At 38.2% G+C, this 25,476-nt stretch overlaps 1 protein-coding gene across 2 annotated transcripts in view; it reads left to right on the forward strand.

Annotated features, from left to right (window-relative positions):
- Positions 1–25,476, forward strand: part of LOC121848913 (neurobeachin-like) — a 158,058-nt gene that overhangs the window by 112,776 nt on the left and 19,806 nt on the right. Inside the window, exons 13-18 of one of the 2 annotated variants that reach the window (XM_042334623.1) lie at positions 10,621–10,683; positions 10,994–11,083; positions 12,958–13,150; positions 16,380–16,451; positions 19,198–19,353; positions 20,713–20,883. In XM_042334623.1, coding sequence (XP_042190557.1) covers positions 10,621–10,683; positions 10,994–11,083; positions 12,958–13,150; positions 16,380–16,451; positions 19,198–19,353; positions 20,713–20,883 — 745 coding nt within the window. The remainder of the gene's footprint in view (positions 1–10,620; positions 10,684–10,993; positions 11,084–12,957; positions 13,151–16,379; positions 16,452–19,197; positions 19,354–20,712; positions 20,884–25,476) is intronic. The other variant, XM_042334622.1, reaches the window with a different exon arrangement.

A 25,476-nucleotide genomic window follows, 5' to 3' on the forward strand; every position in this document is an offset into this window, starting at 1 on the left:
AGAACCTTGCAGGCCATGGAGAGGTAAGCATTCTAAATGTTGGCCGCTTCTCCTTGGTGTTTTTCCCCATCACTCCAGTCCTTGCCGGCTCCACTGGTTCCCCATTGCAGAGCAGCTCAATTTCCAGATCCTCCCATGCACCTACAGATCACTTAAAGGTTTCTAGCACCTCCCTACCTCTACAACCTGCTCACACCCCCCTCCTCTAATAAAATAATAATCCTTGCATTTGATATAGCGTTCTATCACGTCGTTGAGGAGTCTCAAAGCGCTTCACAGAATATACTGTAAAGTGAATTGACTATATGTTGTGGGCAAAATGAAATAAGCGCCCCTTTCACTTAGCCAGCTGAAGCCTTTTGCACATCCCTTAACCTCTCTTCTCCACCATCGGCAGCCACGCTATTAGCTACTATACCCACACCTCTGGCACTACTTGCTCAATCCCTTTGTGTTATCCCCTCTTTGCCCATCTTCAGACCATACCTGAAGACTTTCCCCTTCACCTCCCCTTTCTCCCTGGCTCAGCATCAAACTACACCATTGTTAAGTGCTCCAAGATGCCATACCTCATGAAGGACGCTGTATAAATGCAAGTTGTTGTTCCTGTTTTCCTTACCCCAAAATGCATGAGACCTGTTGTCCCTTCAATGTCAATGGTTAAAACAATCAACAAACGAACAAAACTTACACAAGGAGAGTTGGAAGTCATAAAAATATCTTATAGGGTTACATCTCTTTCAAAGCACCTTTCCTTTGTCTGGGCANTTTTTTGGACAATTTTGTTTGAAGGTCAACACAACATGATTTTAATGGGCCCAGAGAAATCCTTTTAGGATATATTTGCACCATTTAAGGCTATATACATGTGTAACAAATCTGCCACTAAAAGACAAAACTCATCATTATCATTAATGTCACAGTGTAGTATTTCACTACATCAAGCTGTGTAATTTAAGACCATAAAAAACCCTTTCAAGCCTTTGGGCTGTTGAGTAAATGTAGACTGGTGTGATGTCACGTGCTGAATCTACACAGATAAATATATGCTGTCGGCAGGTCAATCAGCGGGATTATTAAATTAAGCTTATTGTTTCTTTGCATAATTTTAAATTGATAAAGTTGACACACATTGTTTTCTTTTAAAAATATATTTGATTTATGCCTTATTCAAAAAAAAAGTTCTGCCCCTTACAATCGCACCAGGTTGTTTCATGAACAAAAGAAACACTAAGGGGTTTTTAATATTTATTCAGAACATTATGAAAACGTGACAGCTGGTATGCAAAGCTTAAGAGAAATATGCTTTGAAACTCCAGTGCAGCAGTGGAGCTGTGTTAGTGTGCTGCAGATATCCCTAGATATTTACCATCTGTTCTGTGCAAAATAAGTATGAATGCAGTTGGGTAAAGAGAAACATTTATAATAAAACAAACTATCTAGCAGAATTCAAGTGAAATACTCTCAGAAAAGAAGAATATATTATATTACTCAATCATCCAACATGACCTTGTTTGGTCCTTATTTTGTAGTTAGTGGTATTACACACATTTTAAAAAGCCTGCAGTGTCATCTCCAGTGTTTCCATTGAGAAATCAGGAAACTAAACAGAGACGGGGAAACAGGCAAAGCCTTGTGTCTTCTCATCTCATTGCTTGCTCTCTGTTCCAACTGTTATGGATGAGTTTTGTTGTGTCTCACTTTGGTTGTTAAGGGAACATGTCAATGGAAATGGAGCGTTCCACCAAAAGGGAAAATGGTGAGATAGTCTGTCCCTCCCTGCCAAAAGCATGACTCGTGTTGGCAGATCACAGAGTAATATTGCCAGAGGCAGGGAGAAATGTGCAGTCTAGACTGACCTAATATGTGGGGCTTTTCCTTAAAAAGAGAATTGAACAAAAAGTTCTATTCATTTCATTTCTTTGTTTTTGTACAGTAAGTTCTACTAAATTGTTAAGGTAAGTGTTTCATACAGTCTTCATTAATGTGCTCTATCCAGCCTACTCTTTGGTGGAAAGAGAAGGGTCAGTTTAGAGGTGTATTCGATATTTTATCACATTTAATAACTTGCTCACTCAATCCACAACTGTTTGTGGACACTGCTGCACGCAATTGGCTGCAGTGTTTCACCTACAAAATACACTGTGCTGAAGAGACGTCTCAATGAGATGATAAGGTACTATATCAAATTAAAGGATTATTATTATTATTAATATGCTGGAGGTCCCCCCCCCCCCTCCCAACCATCACATTGGAGACAATGTCCAAGTAATTGAGCCCACACTATATAGAAATTACATATTGTGCCCTATTACTGCTGGCTAGTGGAACGCTGACATTTTAAGCAGTCAACTCAAAAAGCTGGCATTCCTCTAACCAGGAGTCACAAAGGCATGAGCTGATGTGCAATGCCATATCAATTCGTTCCTTGGATGATACCACTGAAAATGGCATTGGGCGGGCTGGTGGGGGAGGGGGTTTGGATGGAAGAGGTCTATCTCCAGCAAATTTAATGTGACAGTTATTGAATGGACTGCTAAATTGATCCCATAGCTTTCCTCGGATGAAAATGTGCAAATGCAGCCCATAGATATCTTTTTTGTTCAACCGAGCAACCATTGTTCTTTGCCAGTATGTGTATCGAATCCTTCCTGGCTTTTTTTCTCTCCCTCCTTCTCCCAGATGACTTGGTTGAGGCTGGGAAACTAGCCAGCTACGAAAAGCTGAAGCGGAAATGTCAGACAGGATTGGTGTGCAAGTTGCAGGGCTTCTCAGTTGAGAATCAAGTGCCTGAGCACTAGAGCTCTTGATCTGCCACTGTATTCTGTTGCATGAATAATATATTTCTGTATTACAGTTGAAGGTCAGTACACTTGCCTCTGGCTCAGCTTTATGCTCTCCTAAAACTACAAGCCAAAGAATTTACAACTAAGGACCAAATGCAACTGGTCAGATTCCAATATTGCTATGTGCAAAATATTGCCTGACCTGCAATTTAATGGGAACAAACAGTAAACTGAATTTCTAGGATTATCTTGCATCGCACACCAGTGTAGCTTTGTTCCTGATGAAGGTACACTGGACCTCTCATGCAGAAGAAAAGGTATTGGTCTCTACCATCACAAAAAGTTATGGACACACACATAAGCATTTTTTCTGCGTGTGCCTTGCAAGAACCACTGAAGCGTATAACAGCAGAGGGACACAGGATAGTTTTGGCAGGGTGTTGATGAAATACAATCTTGAAAATTAGAATGTCTGCAGTCAGCTTGTGCAAAAATGAACCACTGACAAGGGTCTATAAAAGGTTGAATGCTTTGAAAAGGGGAAGTTGATTTAGATTTAGAATTTGATACGATAAAATGTGCTGAGGATACCACCATTTTTATTTGGTTGGAATGAGAACATAGAGCAGACGTAACAGTAGAATCATTTAGCACTGTCAGGACATTCAGTTTTGATATTAGAAAAACAGGATGGAGCCAGTATAGCCTTATCAATCGCTGAGAACCGACTGCCTATTCCAGAGACATTAGACCAACTCCAGTCTGATCCACACATTGAAACTGCCCCCAGGCTGATTGCACACAGCACTGAAATGGGATGAGCTCATCCATCTATCTCACTGGAAGTTGTTTGAAACAACACTATCTGCTATGGCTGTTGCAGAAGGGTATGTATACCTGTAGCACATCTAGTTGTTGTGGCACTGACAAGAGTGATGTTCCCATTTTAGTGAAGTTGTTTGAAAAGACTTAGTTCACAGTACCAGATCTAAGCATTGATCTGCATCGAAACATAACACAGAGAAATCCGAATATTTTCAGCAGACTTCCATTCTACATCACCACAACTTTCCCAAATCTTGATAAAAGGCATCATAACTAAAAGGAATTTGCATTGAACGTACCATGTGTTTACGATTGAGTAAACCAGCGAAGGTTCAGAGATTGGTTGGAGTCGGTACTTAAATTGAGCAGGAATGCTTTATTGTTGGGAGGAAACAAAATAGTCGTATATGCTTGGAACGTGATATGTGTGAATGTGTGTGCATGTCAAAGCCTTAAAACAGTTACATTTTGAATCCAATTTATTATCATAAATTATAGGTTGTTTGTTTAATTTCAGATTGGATTTACTTAAATTTCCTCTAATACTGTTCTCAAGCAGACAGTATTACTTTTCTTATGTGTTATTGACTGGGCTTGAATCCTGATTTAAGAGTCGGATCAAACCTGTCTCTAAAATTGTGCTCGACTCAATTTTGATTCATCTCCAATAACACAGACCATTACTATTATTTTGTACTGTTTTATTAAAAATTCAAAAGACTCTAGTTTCCAGGAAACAAATAAAGTCCTTTAATCCTAAAATGGTTCTAAAGATTTGTTTGGCAGCAACTGAAATAACAATGAATGACCTGGACTATATAAATATAACATAATAATAATAATAATAATAATATGTAGGAGCAGGAGTGGGCTATTCGGCCCTTCGAGTCTGCCCCGCCATTCAATCATGGCTAATCTTCTAATCTAACTCCAGCTAATAACATAAAAGACCTGGACTTGGGTATAAGGAGTACAATTTCCAAGTTTGCAGATGATACTAAGCTAGCAAAAGTAGTAAACAGTGAGGAGGATAGTAGTAGACCGCAAGGGACATAGACAGACTGATGAAATGGGCAGACACGTGGCAGATGAAGTTTAATATGGAGAAATGCGAAGTGATGTATTTTGGGAGGAAGAATGAGTAGAGGCCATATAAACTGATGGTGCAGTCTTAAAGGGGGTGAAGGAACAGAGAGACAGACTGGGGGGTTCATATAAGCGAAGATGGCAGGACAGACAGATAAGGCTGTTAAAAAAGCATATGTGATACTAGGCTTTATAAATAGGGACACAATACAAAAGAATACAAAAGTCAGGAAGTTATGATGAATAATAATAATAATCCTTGCATTTGATATAGCGCTTTTCACGTCGGGAGGACGTCCCAAAGAGCTTCACAGAACGGACTGCAAAGTGAATTGACTGTATATTTGTGGGCAAACGCGTCAGCCAATTGCGCACAGCAATGTCCCACAAACAGTCATAGATTGAAAATGACCAATTTATTATTGTTTTGGTTTTAGAGGGATTATTATATATTATTATTATTAATGAACCTTTATAAAACACTGGTTAGGCCTCAGCTAGAGACTGTGTTCAGTTCTGGGCACCACACTTTAGGAAGGATGTCAAGCCAATGGAGAGGGTGCAAAGGAGATTTACCAGGATGGTACTTGGAATGAGGGACTTCAGTTATCAGGAGCGGATAGAGATGCTAGGATTATTCTCCTTGGAGCAGAGAAGGTTAAGAGGAGACTTAATAGAAGTTTTCAAAATTATGAGGGGACTCGATAGGATGAACAAGGAGAAACTATTTCTGCTGGCCGGTGGGTCGGTAACCCGAGGACATCGATTTAAAATAGTTGTTAAAAGAAACAGAGGAGGTGAGGAGAATTTTTTTCACACAGCAAGTTGTTCGGATCTGGAATGTATTGCCTGAAAGGGTGGTGGAAGCCGATTCGATAACAACTTTTAAGAGCGAAGTAGATAATTATTTGGGGAGGAAAAGTTTGCAGGGCTATGGGGAGAGAGTGGGGGAATTGGATTGATTTGGATAGTACGTTTCAAAGACCCGGCAGAGACACAATGGGCCCAATGGCCTCCTTCTGTGCTGTATAACCCTGAAGCAGATGTTTACTGAAGTATAAGTGGTCAAATCAGTAACATTAATTCAGTGCAATCTGGAAAAAAACTATTTCAGGTTTAAATGCAAGCATTTATGCTCAGTTGATTAAAGATAATAAAGCAGGATAGTAAAGATGTTTAAACCTATGAAATATGACAAATAGAGAGATTCACTATTATGTTGCAGTGCAGTATAACAAATGTGTTACTCAGAAACTTTCTAGGACGTTGAAGACTCTTTGAGACATGTTGAAGACGTGATAAGGTGCTATATCAAATTCAAGGATTATTATTATTACAAAACAAACAAAATACTGCAGATTCTGGAAATCTGAAAACAGAAACAGAAGTCGCTGGGAACACTCAGCAGGTCAGGCAGCATCTATGGAGAAAGGAAAGTGAGTCAATGTTTCGGATCAGCGACCTCAGATGCTGCCTGACCTGCTAAGGGTTCCCAGCACCTTCTGTTTTTGTTTTTTATTATTATTCTTATAATTTGTCTTAAGATTTCTTAAATGTTTTATCTCCTTTAGTAATGGTGATCTTTGTATGACACACTGGACAAGGCAATACATATTGTGACACACTACATTTTTTAAAAACTCACTACATTTTAAAATAAAACAAGTTATGTTAACCTTCATAACACTGAAGGTTCTACATCTTATAGAAAATATTATTCTTAAGGGCTTGTGTCACAATCCATTGTAGATTCAGATCTTTCATCTCAAAATGAATAATGCCCTTTTTGCTAGTGTAACACCTATCTAGTTTAAAGTCAAATGGAACATAACAACAACAAATTGTTTCAGGTCGGGAGGACAGCCCAAGGTGCTGGTCAATGTTTTGCACCCGAACTGCGATTGGGATCAGAGGGGGGTGGAGGAGGGAAGATGACCGAAGGCACAGTCAAAAAGAAAGGTCTTGAGACAGGGCTTGAAGGAGGCAAGGGGAGGAAGGGCTCCTGGACGGAGTTCCAGAAGCTGGGGGCAGAAAGGCTGAAGGCCTGTCCGTTGATAGTGGAGCAGGCAGGGTGAGGAAGATGGAGCAGGTCAGTGACTGCAGAATGGGCGGAAGCGGATAGGTTGGTGACCGTGGAGGGCTTTAAAGGTGAGGACAAGGATCTTGAACTCGATCCTCTGGGAATGGGAGTTAGTGAAGCTGGGCAAAGATGGGGGTGATCATCTCACAAAGCTTAGTGCGGGAGAGGACACGAGCTGCAGAATACTTTGCAGCTTGTGGAGAGAAAAATTGAGAAGTCAGGCGAACAGTGAGTTACCATAGTCAAGCCTGAATATAATGAAAGAGTGGAATGAGGGTTTCAGCAGCCTGAGGGGAGAGATAGCGGTGGAGGCGGGCTTTGTTGCGAAGGTGGCTGAAGGCAATGGCATGGATGTGGCATTCAAAGGACAGTTGAGGGTCAAACAAGACACCAAGATTCTGTACTGGCACGATGAGAAGGAGAGTGCATCCAGGAGTAGTGATGCTGTCAACGCCTGAGATGAGGAGGCGCTAATGGGAGCCAAGCAGGAGAGCCTCGGGCCCACAACATAGCCCTACAACAGTAGAGAAAATAATTTAGGGTACAATTCTGATAGACAATAATAAGTACCTTGTTGTAGACTTAATCAGTAACCTAGTCTTTGTGTCTGATGACAGGCATAAAGTTCTTGATCTTCTTTCTTGAATTTTACGATACTACCTAAAACTCTGTTATGCTTCTTAACTCACTGTATTCATTATTCAGAAGTAGTTATTATTCTATGTGACTTGTTGCTGTTATAAGTCAAGTCACAAATGTTTCCCAGCCAAAATTGCTCTATTCCTCTGATTCTGCTGAAATAATCTGTTAAGGTTTAGTAAATTTTCATGTGTTGAAATAAACAACATGTTTGGAGTAATAGAAATGTATCTGTAATGTCAGTACTAATTTATATTTGAGTTTCACTTTTCTTTTATCATCTAACAATAACCTAGATTTAACCACTTAATTTGAAAATCACCTTTTGAAGCAATGTGGTCATGAAAAATAGGAACTTATTCTAAAAAAAAATGTTTTACTGGAGTTGATAGAGTTATAGTCATTACTTGTGTTTGAAAACAGTGAGCAGATCTGTTGTTGCACTTCAACCTACTGGTAATGTTTCACTGCTCTTCAGTTGTTTTCCTATCATGATAATGTCAATTTGATGTTGAAAGAAACTGTTCCACAGAGTGATTATATCCCCCAGCAATTCTATGAAACCGCCCGAGATGGAAGACATTTTCAAATGTGATCATCAGCTCGAGGGTATTGATTCATTCATCCTTGACAGGTGAAACCATGGTTTTCAGTACTAACCACAGTCATTATGGCATTAAATTGTCAAGAAATTAGAGGGTTGGCAAAACAGATAATTTTCTTCCTCTCGTCAAATTAAAAACTGACATTTCTCAACAAAAGACAACCATCAGTTGAATCCATTATGACAGCTTAGCTCAACTAATGCATGAGGATCATTGCTACACCAAACTGTTTAAACTCCTATTGTTCTTTAAGGGTTTCCCTGAATGGCAGGTCAATCTCGATGAAGCATTTTACTTAGACTTACTATTTCTATGTATCCTCGAATACATTGCATTTTTCTTATTTCTTCTGCTACTAAAATCCAGATATTAGGAAAACGTGAGATGAATCAGACTGGAGTTCCGCTCCTGAGACAACTTGGAGAAGGTCTTTTCAGGAGTAATTTGATTTACGCTTTTGCAATATGAATGAACCGGGGGTGCATTCTCCTCCCTCCCCTCTTTACCCAATAGTGCTTGAAAGCAACCAAATTCAGTTTAACAGGCCTGAAGTAACATGGAGTGGGAAATATATATTAAGCTTCCCTGGTGCACATTATTACTCAAAGCAAAGTCACTTTGCTTTCAAGTTACTTTGCTTTCAGCAACAATAAAATTGCATTTATATAGCGCCTTTCACATCGGCAGGACGTTCCAAGGCGCTGGACATTTAAGGGTTTGTATCTGAGCTGGAAGTTGGAATCAAGACGGGTGGGTGGTGGGGGGGTTGGGTGGCCGAAGGCACTGTCAAAGAGTAAGGTCTTGAGATGGGCCTTGAAGGAGGCAAGGGAGGGACCAAGGCGGAAGATTCCCGAGTGGAGTTCCTGACGGTGGGGCAGAAAAGCCGAAGGCTCGACCACCGATGGTGGGGAGACAGGGCAGGGACATGGAGCAGGCCAGTGCCCGCCAATCAGAGGGAATGGACAGGTTGGTATACCTCTAAGTCGCAGAGGTAGGGGGCAGCAAAACTGGGAAGAGGGCTTTAACAGTGAGGTCGAGGATTTTAAACTCGATCCTCTGAGGGATGGGGAACCGGTGGAGATGGGTGAGGATATCAGTGATTGGTTCATGGAACTTGGGGCGGGAGAGGAAACGAGCTGCAGAGTTCTGAATAATCTGCAGTACCATATATACATTTTTTATATACTATAACAAATTGAAATGGATTGAAGACTGTAAGAAGTTCTCGAATTGTAATAAGTATGTGGAAATTATTCACACTTTTTAGTTTAATATACTCTGAACCCGTTAATCTTGTTACTGTATTGGCCTACTCATGACTAGCAAGGGTTAATAAAAAGAGTTGGGCTGTACAAATATCTATGTATGTTCATTATTTACAACCAAGCCACAGGGTTAGGCAGATCCGAAGAACAATATTTCACTTTCCAGATTGTGAACCATTGTAGATTGAGGCTAAAAACAAAACCCTGTTTCACTCAGAGTGGATCACCGTATGGAGCATGCAATATTTATTGTTCGCTTCCCAGCAAACTTCAAATGTCAGATTCTACAGATTCTGATGTCAAGCTAACTTACAGAGATTGTCATACTATCAGAGCAAAAAAGGCCTAATGTACTTGCATTATGGATATATTTAGTGTAGATTTTCTGTAGTTTACACGGTCCCTTAAAGATACTGAAGTTATATGACAGTAAAACAGTGTACCTGTTGTCTAGGGAACTAGCAATGTGTGCATATTAAATCATGTGGAAATGTGTAGAGCTTTTTGACCTCAAAAGAAAGGAGAAACTTGCAGCATTGGTCCCCACCTCGAAAGTATTTCAAGTCATTTGCACATTCTGCTTTTCTCTTCCCCTTTTAAATTACGTGGCCTAATTACCATTTCATCAATTCGGGAAATAAAAGCAGAATAAAAGTTGATGGGATCAGCACAATTACAGATTTCTTGTCAACACACCTTAACTTTCACTCGTTTTTAAATTGTGCTAAGTTAGAATTAGTCTGCCTACTTTGTGTAATGATGCAAGCATACAGAGGCTCCATGGTTATAATACTTTTTAGTTCCATTTGCTCTGATCAGACCGTCTATAGAAAATGAACAAATTTTTGGTTACCTCTTGTCTTGATAATAAAAATAGCTGCAAGGAATTTTCCCATTGCCTGACAGATTGTAGCTTTTCATCTGTGCATTGCTGATTGAGTTGTCGCCATTCTGAAACCTGCTATTTCTGATTTTCCACAATAACAAATAATTGGCAATTTACGTAACGTTTAATTCATTACAGAAGAGAGTCCTTTTCTATCACGCAGTTTGGTTTATGCAAGAACAAGGAAACTGCTGCAAGTAGATGAATAACAGAGTTGAGTAGGTTATATAGCTAATAGGCTGGTTGTACTGGTGCAAAAAGCAATATGATGCAGGTGTATGTTAAACAAAACACATGCAATGTCATTAATGTTGCCTGTGAGGTATCTGTTGTGTGACAGGAAGTTCCCAGATTTTGTTTTAATTAGAAACAAAATATTTGCCATTTTCCTTATGTAAAAATCATTTTTTAAAAATCCTGACCTTTGCCCATTTTGTCTTTTCTTAAGATCCCAGAGCCTTATTTCATTAGAGATCCCTATACTTTTCTCCTTACAGCAGATTTTGTGGAGGTATTTCAATTTAAAGCATTGGTGTCAGTAGTCTATTATTTTACTGCATGTTGCCATGAGTAAACATTTTTTGCATTAACTCGTAACCTATAAAAGTGAGCATAAAGCAATGATTAATCACGGCATGTTTGAGAAAAGTGTGTCTGGTAGATCTAACATCTAGATGAATATACAGACTGCAAGAGGAACACATTTGCTATGAATTTCCAGCAATCTTGGCTGAGCTGGGATGTACTTGCATTGTCAAACAGAGCATTGACCCATCACTTTGATGCATATTGATCATGACAATCATTCTTTTCTTCCCCAGGCCATGGAAGCGCAGATACAGAATCTTGGACAAATGCCATCCCAGTTGCTTATTGAGCCACATCCGCCTCGAAGCTCTGCCATGCACCTGGTGAGAAATAGTGTTTGGTGGAATCCACTTTACCTAAACAGGTTTAGAATGAAATGCAGAATTACAATGAAGAATCAAGGAGCAGTTATTCAGGATGAAATGATTGTTGCTACAAATTATCAAAGTAATCTAGCTTCAAAGCTACAATGACTTGATATGAAGGGTTTTTGTTCTATTAAGAACTGTCCAGGCTATCTATTATGTAGTACATAAATTAAATTTAAACATGCTGAAACACATGCACAAGTGAGAGTGTAATGAACTGTTTAATTTAGTTACTAGATAGGTGTTTTGAGTCTTTAGCTGGCCCATTGTGATTATGCTGTAGGTATTTCTAGTACGTGAAATTCTGAAGGTGAATTATGTCTAATTTTTCTATACACCAGTCCTGTATGGAGACTAGCAGACATCTCTGGACAAGACAAGACCTGAGAGCAAATATCAATCAGGGCTGAGTTGTATATTGTACTTCAATAATTTCAGGTATTTTTGTATATACTGCACAGATAACGTGTGCCAATACACAATACTTAAATTCCACTGCTCAGTTTCAGGAACAATTGGTCACAAAAGTAATCTATATGTATATAGATTAAATGTCAGGTTTGAAGAATTGCCTTTCGAATCACTTTGGTTCCCTCCTCCTTCTTCACCCAAGGGAAACAGAGGAGGCCCCAATCGCAGTTTAAACCGTCATTTTTCATTCCTTGTGACCATGATCCAAATCCCATTAAAGATCAATTAACAGAAAAAATACAACTACTTATATTTTCAGTTTTGCAGTTGAATAACCCAAGATTCAAACTGTCCTCATTTTAGATAAAATATATCTGGTTTAAGAGCAGTCAATATTAGAGGCAGCAGAGAAGCAGAGGCATAGTTTGTTTATGGATGACTGACTGCTTTAGATGTACAAAGTAGGAGAGGGAATGTCAGCCATAGTTGTTGCTGCTATAAAAGCCATGTGATACTGGAGAAGTCTTTGTTTCAGACCACATGTACTTCTGAGAACTGGCAAATTACTAAAAGGATTTGTAAATTTATATTCAGATTCAAAGCTAGGATTCAGTAGTATTGTGTTTACTGTTTGAATCGGTTGTCCATTGCAAGCACAAGTTGCATTTAATATTTGAACAAATTGTACCAAATGCAAAATTGCACAAAGTACCTGAAAATCATGTACTACATTGTATTTTATTGTTTATCAAATGATTTTAGAAATTCACACTATTTCACAAAGTTTACTATGTGTACTATGTTTACTATTACATTGATATCTGCTGTGCGCAATTTGCTTCCGCATTTCACCGACAAAATATACAGTCAATTCACTTTACAATATATTCCATGAAGCGCTTTCAGACATCTTGAAGACGTGATAAGGTGCTAAATCAAATTCAAGGATTATTATTATTATATCCTCCTCCTAGCGTCAGGCTCCACCACTGTTAAGCGCTCCAAGACGTATATAAATATATAAATGCAAGTTTTATTGTTGTTTATTACTTAAAACTCTTTTAATCACATTGAACGAACAGTGTTTTATGAGTACAGTGTTTTGTTGGCAATTGATAATGTTAACAGAGATGTTTTTATGCTGTGTTTGTTTTATATGAATCCCTTTCTGTAATACCTGATAATCCTTGATGATACCAGCTCCACTTGGACCCCATTATACCTACCCTATTATACTGGTCCAATTCTAGATTTCCTAGATGTGGGTGCTGTTTGTTTTACCAAAGTAGCAGCATATTTTCCTGATGCATGTACATACTTTACCTACTGTTTTATCCCTGCTTTTCCAGTACCTCCACATTAATTGTGTTTTCCCTTTTGCCCTCTTCTGTTTTCTCCTCCTCATTTCTACTCAACAGTGTTTCCTTCCACAGAGCCCACTCATGTTTAAGGATCAGATGCAGCAAGATGTTATCATGGTGCTAAAATTTCCATCAAACTCCCCAGTCACCCATGTGGCAGCCAACACGCTGCCTCATCTAAGCACCCCTGCTGTGGTCACCGTGACCTGCAGCAGGTTGTTTGCAGTGAATAGGTGGCATAACACTGTGGGTAAGTGAAAATGTCTTCTTTGAATCTATTTCGCTTTCATTACATTCAATGTAATGAGTTTTCAAAAATACACCATGATCAGCGGTGCACTAGAGTGATGTGCCAATGGTTTGTGTCACAGACTTTGCTCTTTGCTGATTTAAGACCTTTCTTTTCGCCCAGGCTTTCATTCACCTTTCCCTCTTCCTTCCCCCTGAGCTTCCTCCACCCCAACCCAGGCTCCCAGGCATCTGTGTAAAGCACTTTGAGATATTCTCTCAAAGCTATATAAATGTAAATTGTTGTTGCTGAGATTAGTGCCCTTTGACTTAAATTTTAAAGTTACATTTTTTGTGTCAAGACATTTTGTGATAATTGAATACTGTAAAATTATTTATTATAAGGCCTGATGATAGAATTGCACTAATCTGAAAGTTGCTTTCATACTTGACCTACCTATCCTTCAAAATATTGGTCGCGCTGCCATCTAAATTTGCAATTTTTGTTTCATCAGCCGGGTGTCTGACACATGCCATATCCCATTAACATGCTTAACTGTATCCAAACCAGACTGAAGGTTCTGCATATGCATGCTACCTACAGGTGGAAATTTCCATGTGTGGCATGAAATGCACACACTCTCCCTGGAGAGACATACCCTTCTAACTTAATTGCAGGGAGTGTTGGGCGTAAATTGCAATCTTAAAAACTTAGGGACCCCAAAGTGTGCTTTGGTGTGCTGCTGAGATTTAATCAGCTAAGACTGCATAGCTTGCCATCTGACTATCTGGCAAGCTTCCCAACACTTTTCCAGCTAGGACTAGCTAACATTAGGGCTTTGGTGAGCTGGATTAACAGGAGCACAGTGGGAAGATTCCCTACTCTCATTCTTGCTTTGTTAATCATAAAAAAATGCATTAAGGTGCAATTTATGTGCCAAATTGCATAGAGAATTAAAGTAAAATTCCACTATTTTGTTATGATTTTCATACCAGCAAAGAAAGGTTCTCTCTTGACTACTATTTATTCCCGAAGGAGTTGTTTTGATTTTGTTTTGATAGAATACAGATCCAAACATTGCCTTAGCATGTTCTAAAATGTATAGTGTCTCAGGAATAATAGCCAATACGCCAACCTATCTTTTCTACATTTAATCATTGTGCAATTATTATTTGGTATTGTATTATTTGTAAAATTACCCCTCTCTGCAAAGCTGTCAATCCATTCATAGAATAGCATTTGTGCATAACTTCTGCTAATAAGGAATCCAAAGGAAATAAAGGTTATTCAACTGAAATACTTCCTTCAATTAAATGTCGACAAAACCAAAGGCAAGCAATTTGTTACACCCTCAAGTTTCTTCAAACTTTTCGTCCAGCCTTTGAGCAAGTCCAATTTCCTCCAGCTTTCCAATATTGCTCATCTTGATTCCCACCGTATCTAAATGCAGCCCAAACCCTCATCTACACCTCCAAACTTGATTTCTTCTCAGCCATTGCCTTCCTCATCAGCTACCAAGCTCAACCCTACACATACTCCAGATTACCCAGAATGTAACAGTGTCTATTTTTTCCTGCACCAGGTTCTGCAAGCCCATCTTGCCCCTCCTCACCAGGTTCCATCAGCATCTTATTCTTCAGTGAACTGATATCAACTTTCGTGCTAACTTTCAAATGCTTCCATATCCTTGTTCCATCCCACACTCCTACTCCCCCATCTACTTCCATTCAGTCCTGATTCATATCCCCCAACCTCTTCACCCAACTTTAGCAGGTGAACTTTCAACTCACTTTGCTCCTACTTTCTGAAAATCTCTCCGCAATCCCTACATTCCACATTCTCCCTTTCTGCTTTTAAAATTCTTCTTAAATAACTATCTAATTGACTGCAATTTGTTCACCTTCTGCCTCCCTTCTTCCATCCCCCTCCCACACCATCTCTGTGAAGCATTTGAGGCAATTTCCTATATGAAAGGTGCTATTTAAATGCTATTTCCTATTACATCAAACATCAGATATCTCAAAAGATTCTAAAGGCTGTGAAATCAAAAATTATAATATTCAACTGCTAACTAGTAAAATTTTGATTAATTGTTCAAAAATGAAATATGGAAAATTATTCTTTTGTAAATGTAATAATACATAAATGGGGCTAAATACTACTGAATATGTTTGCATTACAGCAAGTTTTCATTTCATTTTTTTCTGAACTATCCTTCCCCATCATGATGCATCACAATGCTTCCAAGGAGATATGGATAAGTGCGATATATGTGGCGGGTAGCTACAACATTATTTGCAGGGATATTAAACTTATAAAACAAACAGATTTTTTTCTGGTTTATAAATAAGCTAGCTGTACCCGTTGCAGCTACATTTGCAACCAAATGATCAAAAATAGAATGTAGATTTCAGTGATACCCCTCACAAGCCATTTAACATGCCATAAACATTGTGTGTACACCTTAAGTAAAACTGCCACACATGTCTGATGAGATTCTTTAAGTCACAGCTCATCAACCATAGATCACTCCCCCCAAAAATATGCTCATGACACTGCCCCATGCAAGAACCATTCCAATGAGGTTTAAACCATGTCTCTACGTCAATCGGTTATTGCGTTATTGGCGGACAGACAGACATTTCATCTTTATTAGTATAGAAGATTGTTTTCCCAAGATGGAAATGGGAGCGTGCTTATTTTATTGGTAACAATTGGTAAAGATGAAACAGGTAAACGTTGGGCAAGCTTCCTTACTCCACACGCCTCTGTTTACTGAACAGTAAGTAAGAACTCGGTTGTTAGTTGATTGGTGGATAGCTTTTCTGGGGGTAATAATCCCTTAAACAATATAATAATTTGGTCAATCAATTTGTGACTGTTTGTGGGACACTGCTGTGCGCAATTGGCTGCCGTGTTTCGCCAACAAAATATACAGTTAATTTATTTTACAATATATTCTGTGAAGCGCTTTGAGACATCTCAAATGCAAGGATTATTATTATAGGAAGCTATTTTCACCATAATGCACTGAAACTTAAAAAAATTAAAAATGACATCATTATTCACTGTCCTAGATTAAGTTGGTGTTTTTGTCTACAGAAATACACAGTGCATTCATCAACGTAGTAAAACATAATATAGACTGTGCTTTTAGTGCTGTAAGTGGTAACGATAAAGGGTTAAATTGTATAAGTACATTAAAGCAGTGGTGTAATTTGTGAGGCATTCTCTTTTTTTTCCCCTGCAGGCCTTAGGGGAGCTCCAGGATACTCCCTGGAACAAGCCCATCATTTGCCAATTGAAATGGACCCATTGATCGGTAAATCCATTGTATCTGTCTTGAGATTGAGATTACTAGGACTATACTGTTGTTCTCTAGCTGCAGTCTGTTAAGGGCATCAAGTCAAAGATATACCAGCTGGTCCTCATAATTAAATTGAAATTACAGATAACTCCTATCACTACGCTTNAAAAAATAGCGTCAGGATATTCAGACATAGATGCACAGTTTCAGTACTTTAACAAAACAATAAAATTGAAGCTGTTAGCGTATTCCTTTCTTGATACAAAGGTTAGTTTTATAATTTCCACATAAACAAATCAGTAGCATAATTCCATTGTGTTCTCTGATGAATAAGTGCTGTATAAGGGGCAAAAATAGTATGTTACAAAAATGTACTTTTCATGATCTTACTGGGTCAAGAGCAAAGATAATGTGCTATTGATCGCAAGTGAAGGAAACCAAAGGTGATAATTACCTCTTTCAAGGTGGCATTGCTTAAATTTACAAGTGTCATGTCAGAGTTCAGAGCAGTTAATTTTTTTGTCTAGGTTCTGATTGTAGGCTGGTTGTGAAACTCAGTATTTTCTATGTCTGTTAGAATAGCTATGTGTTTAAAGGGGAAATTTTTTGGCAATAAATGGACCTAATAAAAGTGCATAAGCATTGCCTTATTTGAAACACACAGGTATGGAAAGGTTGTTATTTTGGAGGTATCATTTTCCCCGATTTATTCTAGTTAGCAAAGTTCTGATTTCCAAACAGATTTGGTTACTGTATCCGCATCACAAAATTACAGAAAGGAATAAAATGATCTTAGAAATAAATCTAGTACTGTCATTAAAAAAAAGTGTAAATGCTTCCTGGTATTAGAAGTTAAAACTCACACTGGTGCATGTAGTCACCATTTAATAAGTGTTCGTTTGTGACACAAATACCATAAACTGTGCATGACAACACAACTTGTTGGCTAGGAATAGGCAAAATGACTTTGAGGAGTTTGCTTTAAATGTTTGGAAGTGGGAGAAAGGAATGTACTTTTGATTAGTGACACTGGCCATCTTCAGACTTAATATTTCACTTTTAAACTTAAACGTGAATACAATCATTGACTCATATAATCCTTTCTGTCAAATGACTTTTGTTCTTGATAAGTAATATCATTTCTGCCAAAATCTCAGTCTCCAAACAAGTTCTTCTAGGAAAAGGACAACAGTGTAATCATTTGTAAATGTAAGCTCCCTTTTAACCATTTGAGTAGTGCGAAACATCATGTTCCTTTCCAAAATAATTATATTCTGAAAGATTGTTAGACTGACACATATGTATTTATAACAAAAACAGAAATCGCTGGAAACACTCAGAAGGTCAGGCAGCATCCAGAGAGAGTGAGTCAACGTTTCGGGTACACGACCCTTCTCAGAACTGGGGAGGGAGAGGCTTTTAAGGACTGACAGAGAGGGGAGAGGCAGAGCAAGGAAGACAAAGGAGAAAATGGGGTAGAGGACAGGGGATGATGGGTTAAAGAGGTATTAATGATGCAAAACAAAGGGGGTGGGAAATGCAACAAAACATATGTATTTATAATTCAATCTAGGATGAGAGAAAACGATGGTTCCACCAGTTGGAGGTGCAGAGTTCAAGCAGCAACTGCTTACCTCCCAGCACACCAATCAAGATGGATACCAAGCCCTGGATATGTTAATATATGAGGGGTAGACCTGTCGTGGATAAAAATAGACAAAAACAGTGTTAGTTTGAGATGGAAATGCTATTGCATTTGTCAAAAGACTTATGAAATAACAGTTCTCAAAAGTTGCTTTGTTTTTTATGGGTAAAAGAGAGGCCTTTTTAATATGTCGGAAGGAAAGGCAAATAGGGTAACAATTATATAAAACAATTTCAGCGCCTTGGGACGTCCTCCCGACATGAAAGGCGCTCTATAAATGGAATCTTGTTGTTGTTATATGTGTTTAAATTGGACATCTGGTTAAGGAAACATTTATAAAATTTTGTTATGTATTTAATTCCTTCAATGCACAAAATTTGTCTTTCAGCACTAGCCCTTATCTAGTAATTTACAGAATAAGCAAAATCCTTTGTTGAAATAATTTCCTTTTACTCTGAATTTTAGTCTAATACTAGCTGCACATAGGTGCACTTTGGTGAGATTTGTTAACCATGATTAGGTTATATTCTGGAAACTAGTGGATACTATAACACTTCTGATGTTGGGTGCATGACATATGGTTTCCTGGTGTTACCTTTGTATTCATGTATCTGCTTCTGTCACTCCAAGGCCCCTTTCAATGGAAGGACATGTTTTCTTTAGCTCCCAGAATGATTGTTCTACTGAAAGGTTATTAAATCAAACTGTCTTTTAGACTTGGGCTACTACATTTGCTTTATTTTCATTTGAAAGGCATTCAGAAGTTTGGTCTTGTGTGTCAAATAGTTTTTCTTCTGCCATGAGTCTCTCAGTTTTCTGTTTTAAAAGCTCCTACAAGGAGGTAAAATAAACCTCTCTCAAAGAGGTGAAGTTAAGAGAACTGAAAGAACCTGATATACTGGGAGGAGCAAACGTTTGTACAGATCATAGATAAAAGGCCCTTCTCAGCAGCAGTCTTTTAAATTCATACTTAAAGCACGTTGGCCCAGATTAAACAGATAATAGAGGTGAAATCTATTCGTTTGCTGAGAGGTGTCTGGCCAGAAGGTATTGCACCTTTGTCTGTGTGAACTCAGCATGAACTTAAATTTGTTTTTGTTTGATCCCAATTCTCAGCCAATAATGCTGGTGTGAACAAGAGGCAGATCACGGACCTCGTGGATCAGAGCATCCAAATTAATGCACACTGCTTCGTTGTGACCGCAGACAATCGTTACATCCTTGTTTGTGGCTTCTGGGATAAAAGTTTCCGTGTGTACTCAACAGAAACAGGTACGTGGCAGAAACACTTTGAAATCCAAAGCAAGCAGAAATATTCATTTCAGGATAGATATAAATCTGATGTTTGGCTCCTCTATCTCCCTCTTCTGTGTTCCTTCTCTGTTTTAGCAAAAAGGTCTAGTAGTAAATGTGTTTCTAATCCTATATCTTCAATTGATATTAAAAACCTAGTTAACAATATTGTATTTGTTTACAGCACAATACAAATATCATCTTTCTTTCAAATTTGTGAATACTTTTCACTCTTTTATTCGATCTAGGAAGCAAATTTTGAGCGATTGACATATATTTTGTATTGCATCAGCATTTAAAGCTCTTTCTTTATTTGCTACTTATTTAATCAAAAAAGGAGAGATTTCTTAACTCACAATGAAGATTAAACAAAAATGATTAGTACGTTTGAAAACGTGAATCAAAATATCAGAAAAATCAAATGATCCCCAACTAAGCTTGTTTTAAAAACGTTAGATGGTATTTTACTAAGTGGCCAAATGTGAGATCATTCCTTTATAGACAATAAAGGATCAATCTCAGATTAAGGTTCAGTTAGTATATTTACTATACTTTCCACTTTTTTCACACCTTTTCTCTGCTCCTGAAGGTGTGACTTTAGTGACCACCCTTTATATATGAGCCTTGACCATGAACGTCACCAAGATATCCTGCCTTGAGGAACATCTCAGCAAACCTAATTTTCCAAGTATCTATAAAATTCCTTTTTAAACATCCCAATCAATTCTGCAATGATATTGGATATTTCCTCTTCTGAAATGTCAATTTAAATTTGTGGTCTGTTGTAGCATTTTGGAAGTATCTGACCAATTCCATTGCTGTAGAATTATTGCTGAGTGTGCGTGTTTTGTTTATTTAACAATATGTTCACCTGTTATTTTTTTCCTCGCTGCTTATTTGGGTCATGCAACTCCATCTGAGAGCAAGCAACCTGCTCCCAACCTAGCTGATTTTGGGCTGGTTTCCAAAGTGCGCATGAATGATGTCTGATGATAACTCTTAGTGGGAGATTGAATTTAAATCCATCCTACTACTTTCAAATTAGGGCACCAGTAAACTGAGCAATGGCACTGGCCTCAAATGTGGGCATTTATTGTGCAATTACTGTTTTATTGTTTAAGAAATTAAAGATTTAAAATTGTGATTAAAGTGGAGTGGTTAAAACAGCTAGAAAAAAAACATTAAAATCCATTGTTTGTCAGCCTTCAAGGATATAACATCAAAAATGTTGAGCAATATTGGAAAGTATCAGTTTTGTTTTACCAGTTCACTTAGACTTAGGTGATTGTTTTAAGTGACTGTATATGATTGTAAACCTGACTTCATTATTATGTCCAGGGAAATTGACACAAATTGTGTTTGGACACTGGGATGTGGTCACTTGCCTGGCCAGATCGGAGTCCTACATTGGTGGCGATTGCTATATCGTGTCAGGTTCCCGTGATGCCACACTCCTGCTGTGGTATTGGAGTGGTCGACATCACATCATCGGAGACAACCCTAACAATAGTAAGTAGCTTTTAGAAGCAATAACTGTCACTTAGTGTCGCGCATTCTGCAAAAAGCTTCATTCAGCAGAATAGCTGCAGCTTATTTGTCAAACATTTCTTAACCAAAATATATCCATGAAAAAATGTAAATGTCAGGTTAATAATTGGGTGTTTTAGATACTAGAATGGCTATAATGAGTTTTCAATTGACATTAACTAATTAAGATTTGTAGCTCTAGATTTATAGTTTTCCAATCTACAGAATGAAGTTTGTTGCAATTCGTAATTGGAACAAAGAGGGTTGATAAATAATTGTTAGCGTATTTCATCTCTAATATTAACATCAGAAACAACAGGTTTTACTATTACTGAAAATGTTTTCTTTAACCAACAAGTTGTAGCGAACATTTTTTTAAACAAACATATGTGATAGAATCACTTGAAAAACATTATCAAAACCTCTCAATACAACTAGCTCTTCCCTTGTCTATTTTGAGAAGAATAACTGTAACAGTTAATTTCCATGAAATTAAGATCAAATATTTCTCATAAGCAGATATATTGAAATGACCAATACCATAAATAGAGAGGAAATAAAGATATATTAAAAACAAGTTATCGGCTCACTGTTAAAATAGTGAAAGCATTAAATGGTCAAATTAATCTACTGTATTTGTAGATCAAGCATGTATAGAGAGTGATTCTTCGCTTGTTTTTGTTAATAACTTAAACAATAATTTCCCCATTATTAGCAACAAGATTGATATACTTAGTAGAATATAAGAGCAGAATAGTTCCCAAAATGTCAAATAGTTGGTGATAAAGAATCTGTGAACATCTAAATGTTACCTGACTCAAATCACAGAATAATGCATACTAACTGGCTTTCTTTCCTATTACAAAACAAATTTTCTCAAGTAATGCTGTATTACAACTGTAACCAGTTTTGGAAGTGTTATAAAACGCAAAATACTGCAAATGCTGGAAATCTCAAACAAAAACAGAAGTCGCTGGGAACACTCAGCAGGTCAGGCAGCATCTATGGAGAAAGGAAAGTGAGTCAATGTTTCGGGTCCACGATCCTTCGTCAGAATGTTTTCAAAACAAAGGGTCTGACGAAGGGTCGTGGACACAAAACATTGACTCACATTCCTTTCTCCATAGATGCTGCCTGACCTGCTGAGTGTTCTGTCTTTGTAAGTGTTAGAATTGCTTATGTGTTAGCAGAGTGAGTGTTTTATAGTAACACAGTAGAACCTTACCTGTTTGTTTGTTTGTTTGTTTATCTAACTCAGGGCGGTCCAACTGGTAGCCCGTGGGCTGCATCTGCCCCCCTGCCCCACCACCCCCTTCCCTCCATTTCATCTGGCCACCCGCTCCCTTCATAACCCGGAAATGTTATGTTTCTGGAAGGGAAACACAAAAATATGCTTATGCAGCCCACGGACATTTCTCAAATAGGGCATCAGCCCTCAGCAGCCAAAAGGTTTAACCACCCTCTTAACTAATGTAACATAGCTTGTTTCCTAGCCTAATATTTGGATCCCAAATGTTATTCATTGTGGGAAATCTGAACTCCTTACTACAACGGCTGAGGCTCTAAGTCTTAAGCATCCAGTTTTCTTATTATTTCCAACCAGTAGTATCTAGCTGTTGATACAGTATGTCGTGTACTAGAGAATGTTACCTTCCTGCTGTCACTTCGTTTTTGAAGCTGCTTTATTTTCCTCTTGCATCAGTAAGATTAGGTGAGTGATTGAAGGTTAATGCTCTAACAGTAAACTGATACTTATTAAGGGAGGCAAAATCCTCTGAATGCAACAGAAGGAACTGTGGGTGTTGTGACAGAACGCATCTGTCTGAAGTTCTCAAGCCGTTTGCTGTTTGGGCTGAGCCTGAATTTGCACTTCACTGCTACGTCTTGTGTTTGAAAGCAGACGCATATTGTCAGAAAGCATCACGTTTGTGTTTTTCGAAGCTTAGCTGTGATAGATCTGGAGGAAGGTGGAAGCCAGATGCTTTCATCTGATATAGAGTCATTCACAAATGGAGAAACAAAAACTAATTTGAAAGTGATAAAAATTAATTTACACTCTCTAATTGGAGCTGGAGCCCATTGTTGAGAGCTGCAAGACTCCAGCATGCTATGTTGGAGCAGGAACAGATTGCATTTTTTTATGTCAGGCAGGTGTGTTGCACTTGGCAAATAATCCTCCAGAGTATTTTGTTGCAATATATTGCATTCAGCTCTTGACTGCTGTTCTCTTGAAGGGATCAATTGAATTCACATGGTTTCCCAAGAGCCTGAAGAGCCATTGATTAGATGGATTTCACCTGACATTTCTCATTAGACATCTCCAAGCAGCATTCATCCATACTTTTCTGTTTATTTTGCTTTTGGGAAAAAGGTTATGATCCAGAGTTAAGCTCTTTATTTTATTAACATGTGGTGATATTTTTCATATTGTTTATATGATCTATAACTAGTGGCTTTTGTTTTTAAACTTTCAGACTATAATGGCAGTTCTGAGAAATGTTTGTTCTCTTTACAAAATCCATTTTATTTATCACTTCTCATTTTGTACTCATAGAATCATAGAAAGGGCAGCACAGAAGGAGGCCATTGAATCCTTGTTGACATTAATTCCTTTAATTCCCAACCACCACCACCCCCCACCTCCCCCCCCATGACCTTGTCATAATGTGGTATTTTGGGTCCATAAAATAGACACTGCATTAATTGGGGGAGAAGCATGGAAAAAATATTCATTAGTTTTGCTTCTGGGCTGTGAAGTTGCCACTAATGCCACATCTGGCTTCCAGTGTGGACTAGCAGGCTTTCTCTCACCATGAACATTCCCCAAAATGGTTCTACCACTAATTCCCGTATATGCAGGAAGCTGGCAAATCCATGTCAGAGACTGGAACTGGAAAACCGGGGATCCATTAGCCCTGCATTATTTTTTAAAAATTATTCCACTTCCCTTTTAAATACAGTTTAAGCGTTCCTTGTTCAATGCTGCTTAGACTACAATTGTATATTATAATTATACTTGCACCTTAAGATGTATTTTTACGTAAAATGTGCTCTGTAAATGTAAGCTGTTATGAAATTTAATTTGTGATATTTGCAATTATGCCAGATTTGGAAAAGTGCAATTAGAGTTTCTACCGTACTTAACGTGGTTGATCAGCTTTCCATAGATGTAAGAACTATTAAAAAAATCCTTTATTAAAAACTGTAACTTTCCTTTGAATACCCCAGCATCAATAATAAATATAATCTTAAAAGAGAATAATTATTGTTAGAAATATTAATCTTTCTTTTGCCTGTTATCAAATAATTAGCCTTGTTAAAATTACAGCTCAATCATTTAGATTAAGCACACTATAAAAGATGAAAGCACTCTGTTTTCAGTGAGAAATTATAGATCTCAGTTAGTAGATGCAATCTTCCTTTCACAGATAAGAACCAAACAACAACAACAACAAATTACATTTGTATAGCACCTTTCACGTCGGGAGGACTTTCCAAGGCGCTGGACAGTCAGAGATTTGGACCCAAGCAGGGGTTTGAGGTCGGGGTGGTGGAGGGCAGGGAGGGTGGCCAAGTAAGCAGTTGATGATGTGGGTCTTGAGACGTGTTTTGAAGCAGACAAGGGAGGGAGCAAGACGAAGAGACTGTGGGATGGAGTTCCAAAGGGTTGAGGCAGAGAAGTTGAACGCCCAACCACGAATGATGGGGCGGGCCAGGCGGGGGACGTGGGGAGGGCCGGGGGTGGGAAGTGGACTGGGGCGGGCTAGGCAGAGGATGTGGGGCGGGCCAGGCCAACTCGCAGACCAGTCACTCGGTTCACTGATTCTCCTCTAACTAAACCCCTAATGAGAAGGGTGTTCCTAGCTATTCAAGCAACAGGAAGTTTGTCAATGTGCACAATGACATGCAGGATGGTCCAAGCTGATTGAACTCCAGTAAGACCCTAATTAGTTCCTATTGACCTTAATATATCAGCAGTTGTGATGATATTCATGCAAGTTTAACTTTTGTGTCCTGTGTCAAGTTAATTTGGCATTCATCAATGGAATGTTGTACGCTGAAGGCTGAATATAATACTCAACCCATAAAACACATATCATAACAAGTCTCTCTGACACATTCTGAATCAAAAACGGAAGTACATTCAGCAGTCAGTGAATGAGCTAACAGTGGTAATAATATGTGCTTTCAGCTCAATTATTATTTCAACATATATTTTTGCAAAAGAATTGTTAACTATTTGCTAAAAGCAATTGAATTCAATAAAATAGTGAATGGCTGATCCCAAACAGTAATTAGAAGTATATTGTGAAACTAGAATTGTGAATCACACATTTTTCTGTTAACTGCAAAAAAAACTGTTAAAATTATAAGTAAAACTGGTGATTCCAGTAGATTTACAGAAGATACAAATTGAAACAGTTTGTGACAAATAGAACTGTACTGCACAGAATAGAGATTCAAATTGAAAATACTCTATTTTCAAGTAGTATTTTTCTCCTTTGCCTCCATGCATGTCACAGCCTCTAACCTCTCATTGCATCTGTCAGAAATGACTTGACAGTGACAGAATAA

Source organism: Callorhinchus milii, unplaced genomic scaffold (genome assembly GCF_018977255.1).
Source record: "Callorhinchus milii isolate IMCB2004 unplaced genomic scaffold, IMCB_Cmil_1.0 Scaffold4, whole genome shotgun sequence".
In the NCBI taxonomy this organism is placed as follows: Eukaryota; Metazoa; Chordata; class Chondrichthyes; order Chimaeriformes; family Callorhinchidae; genus Callorhinchus; species Callorhinchus milii.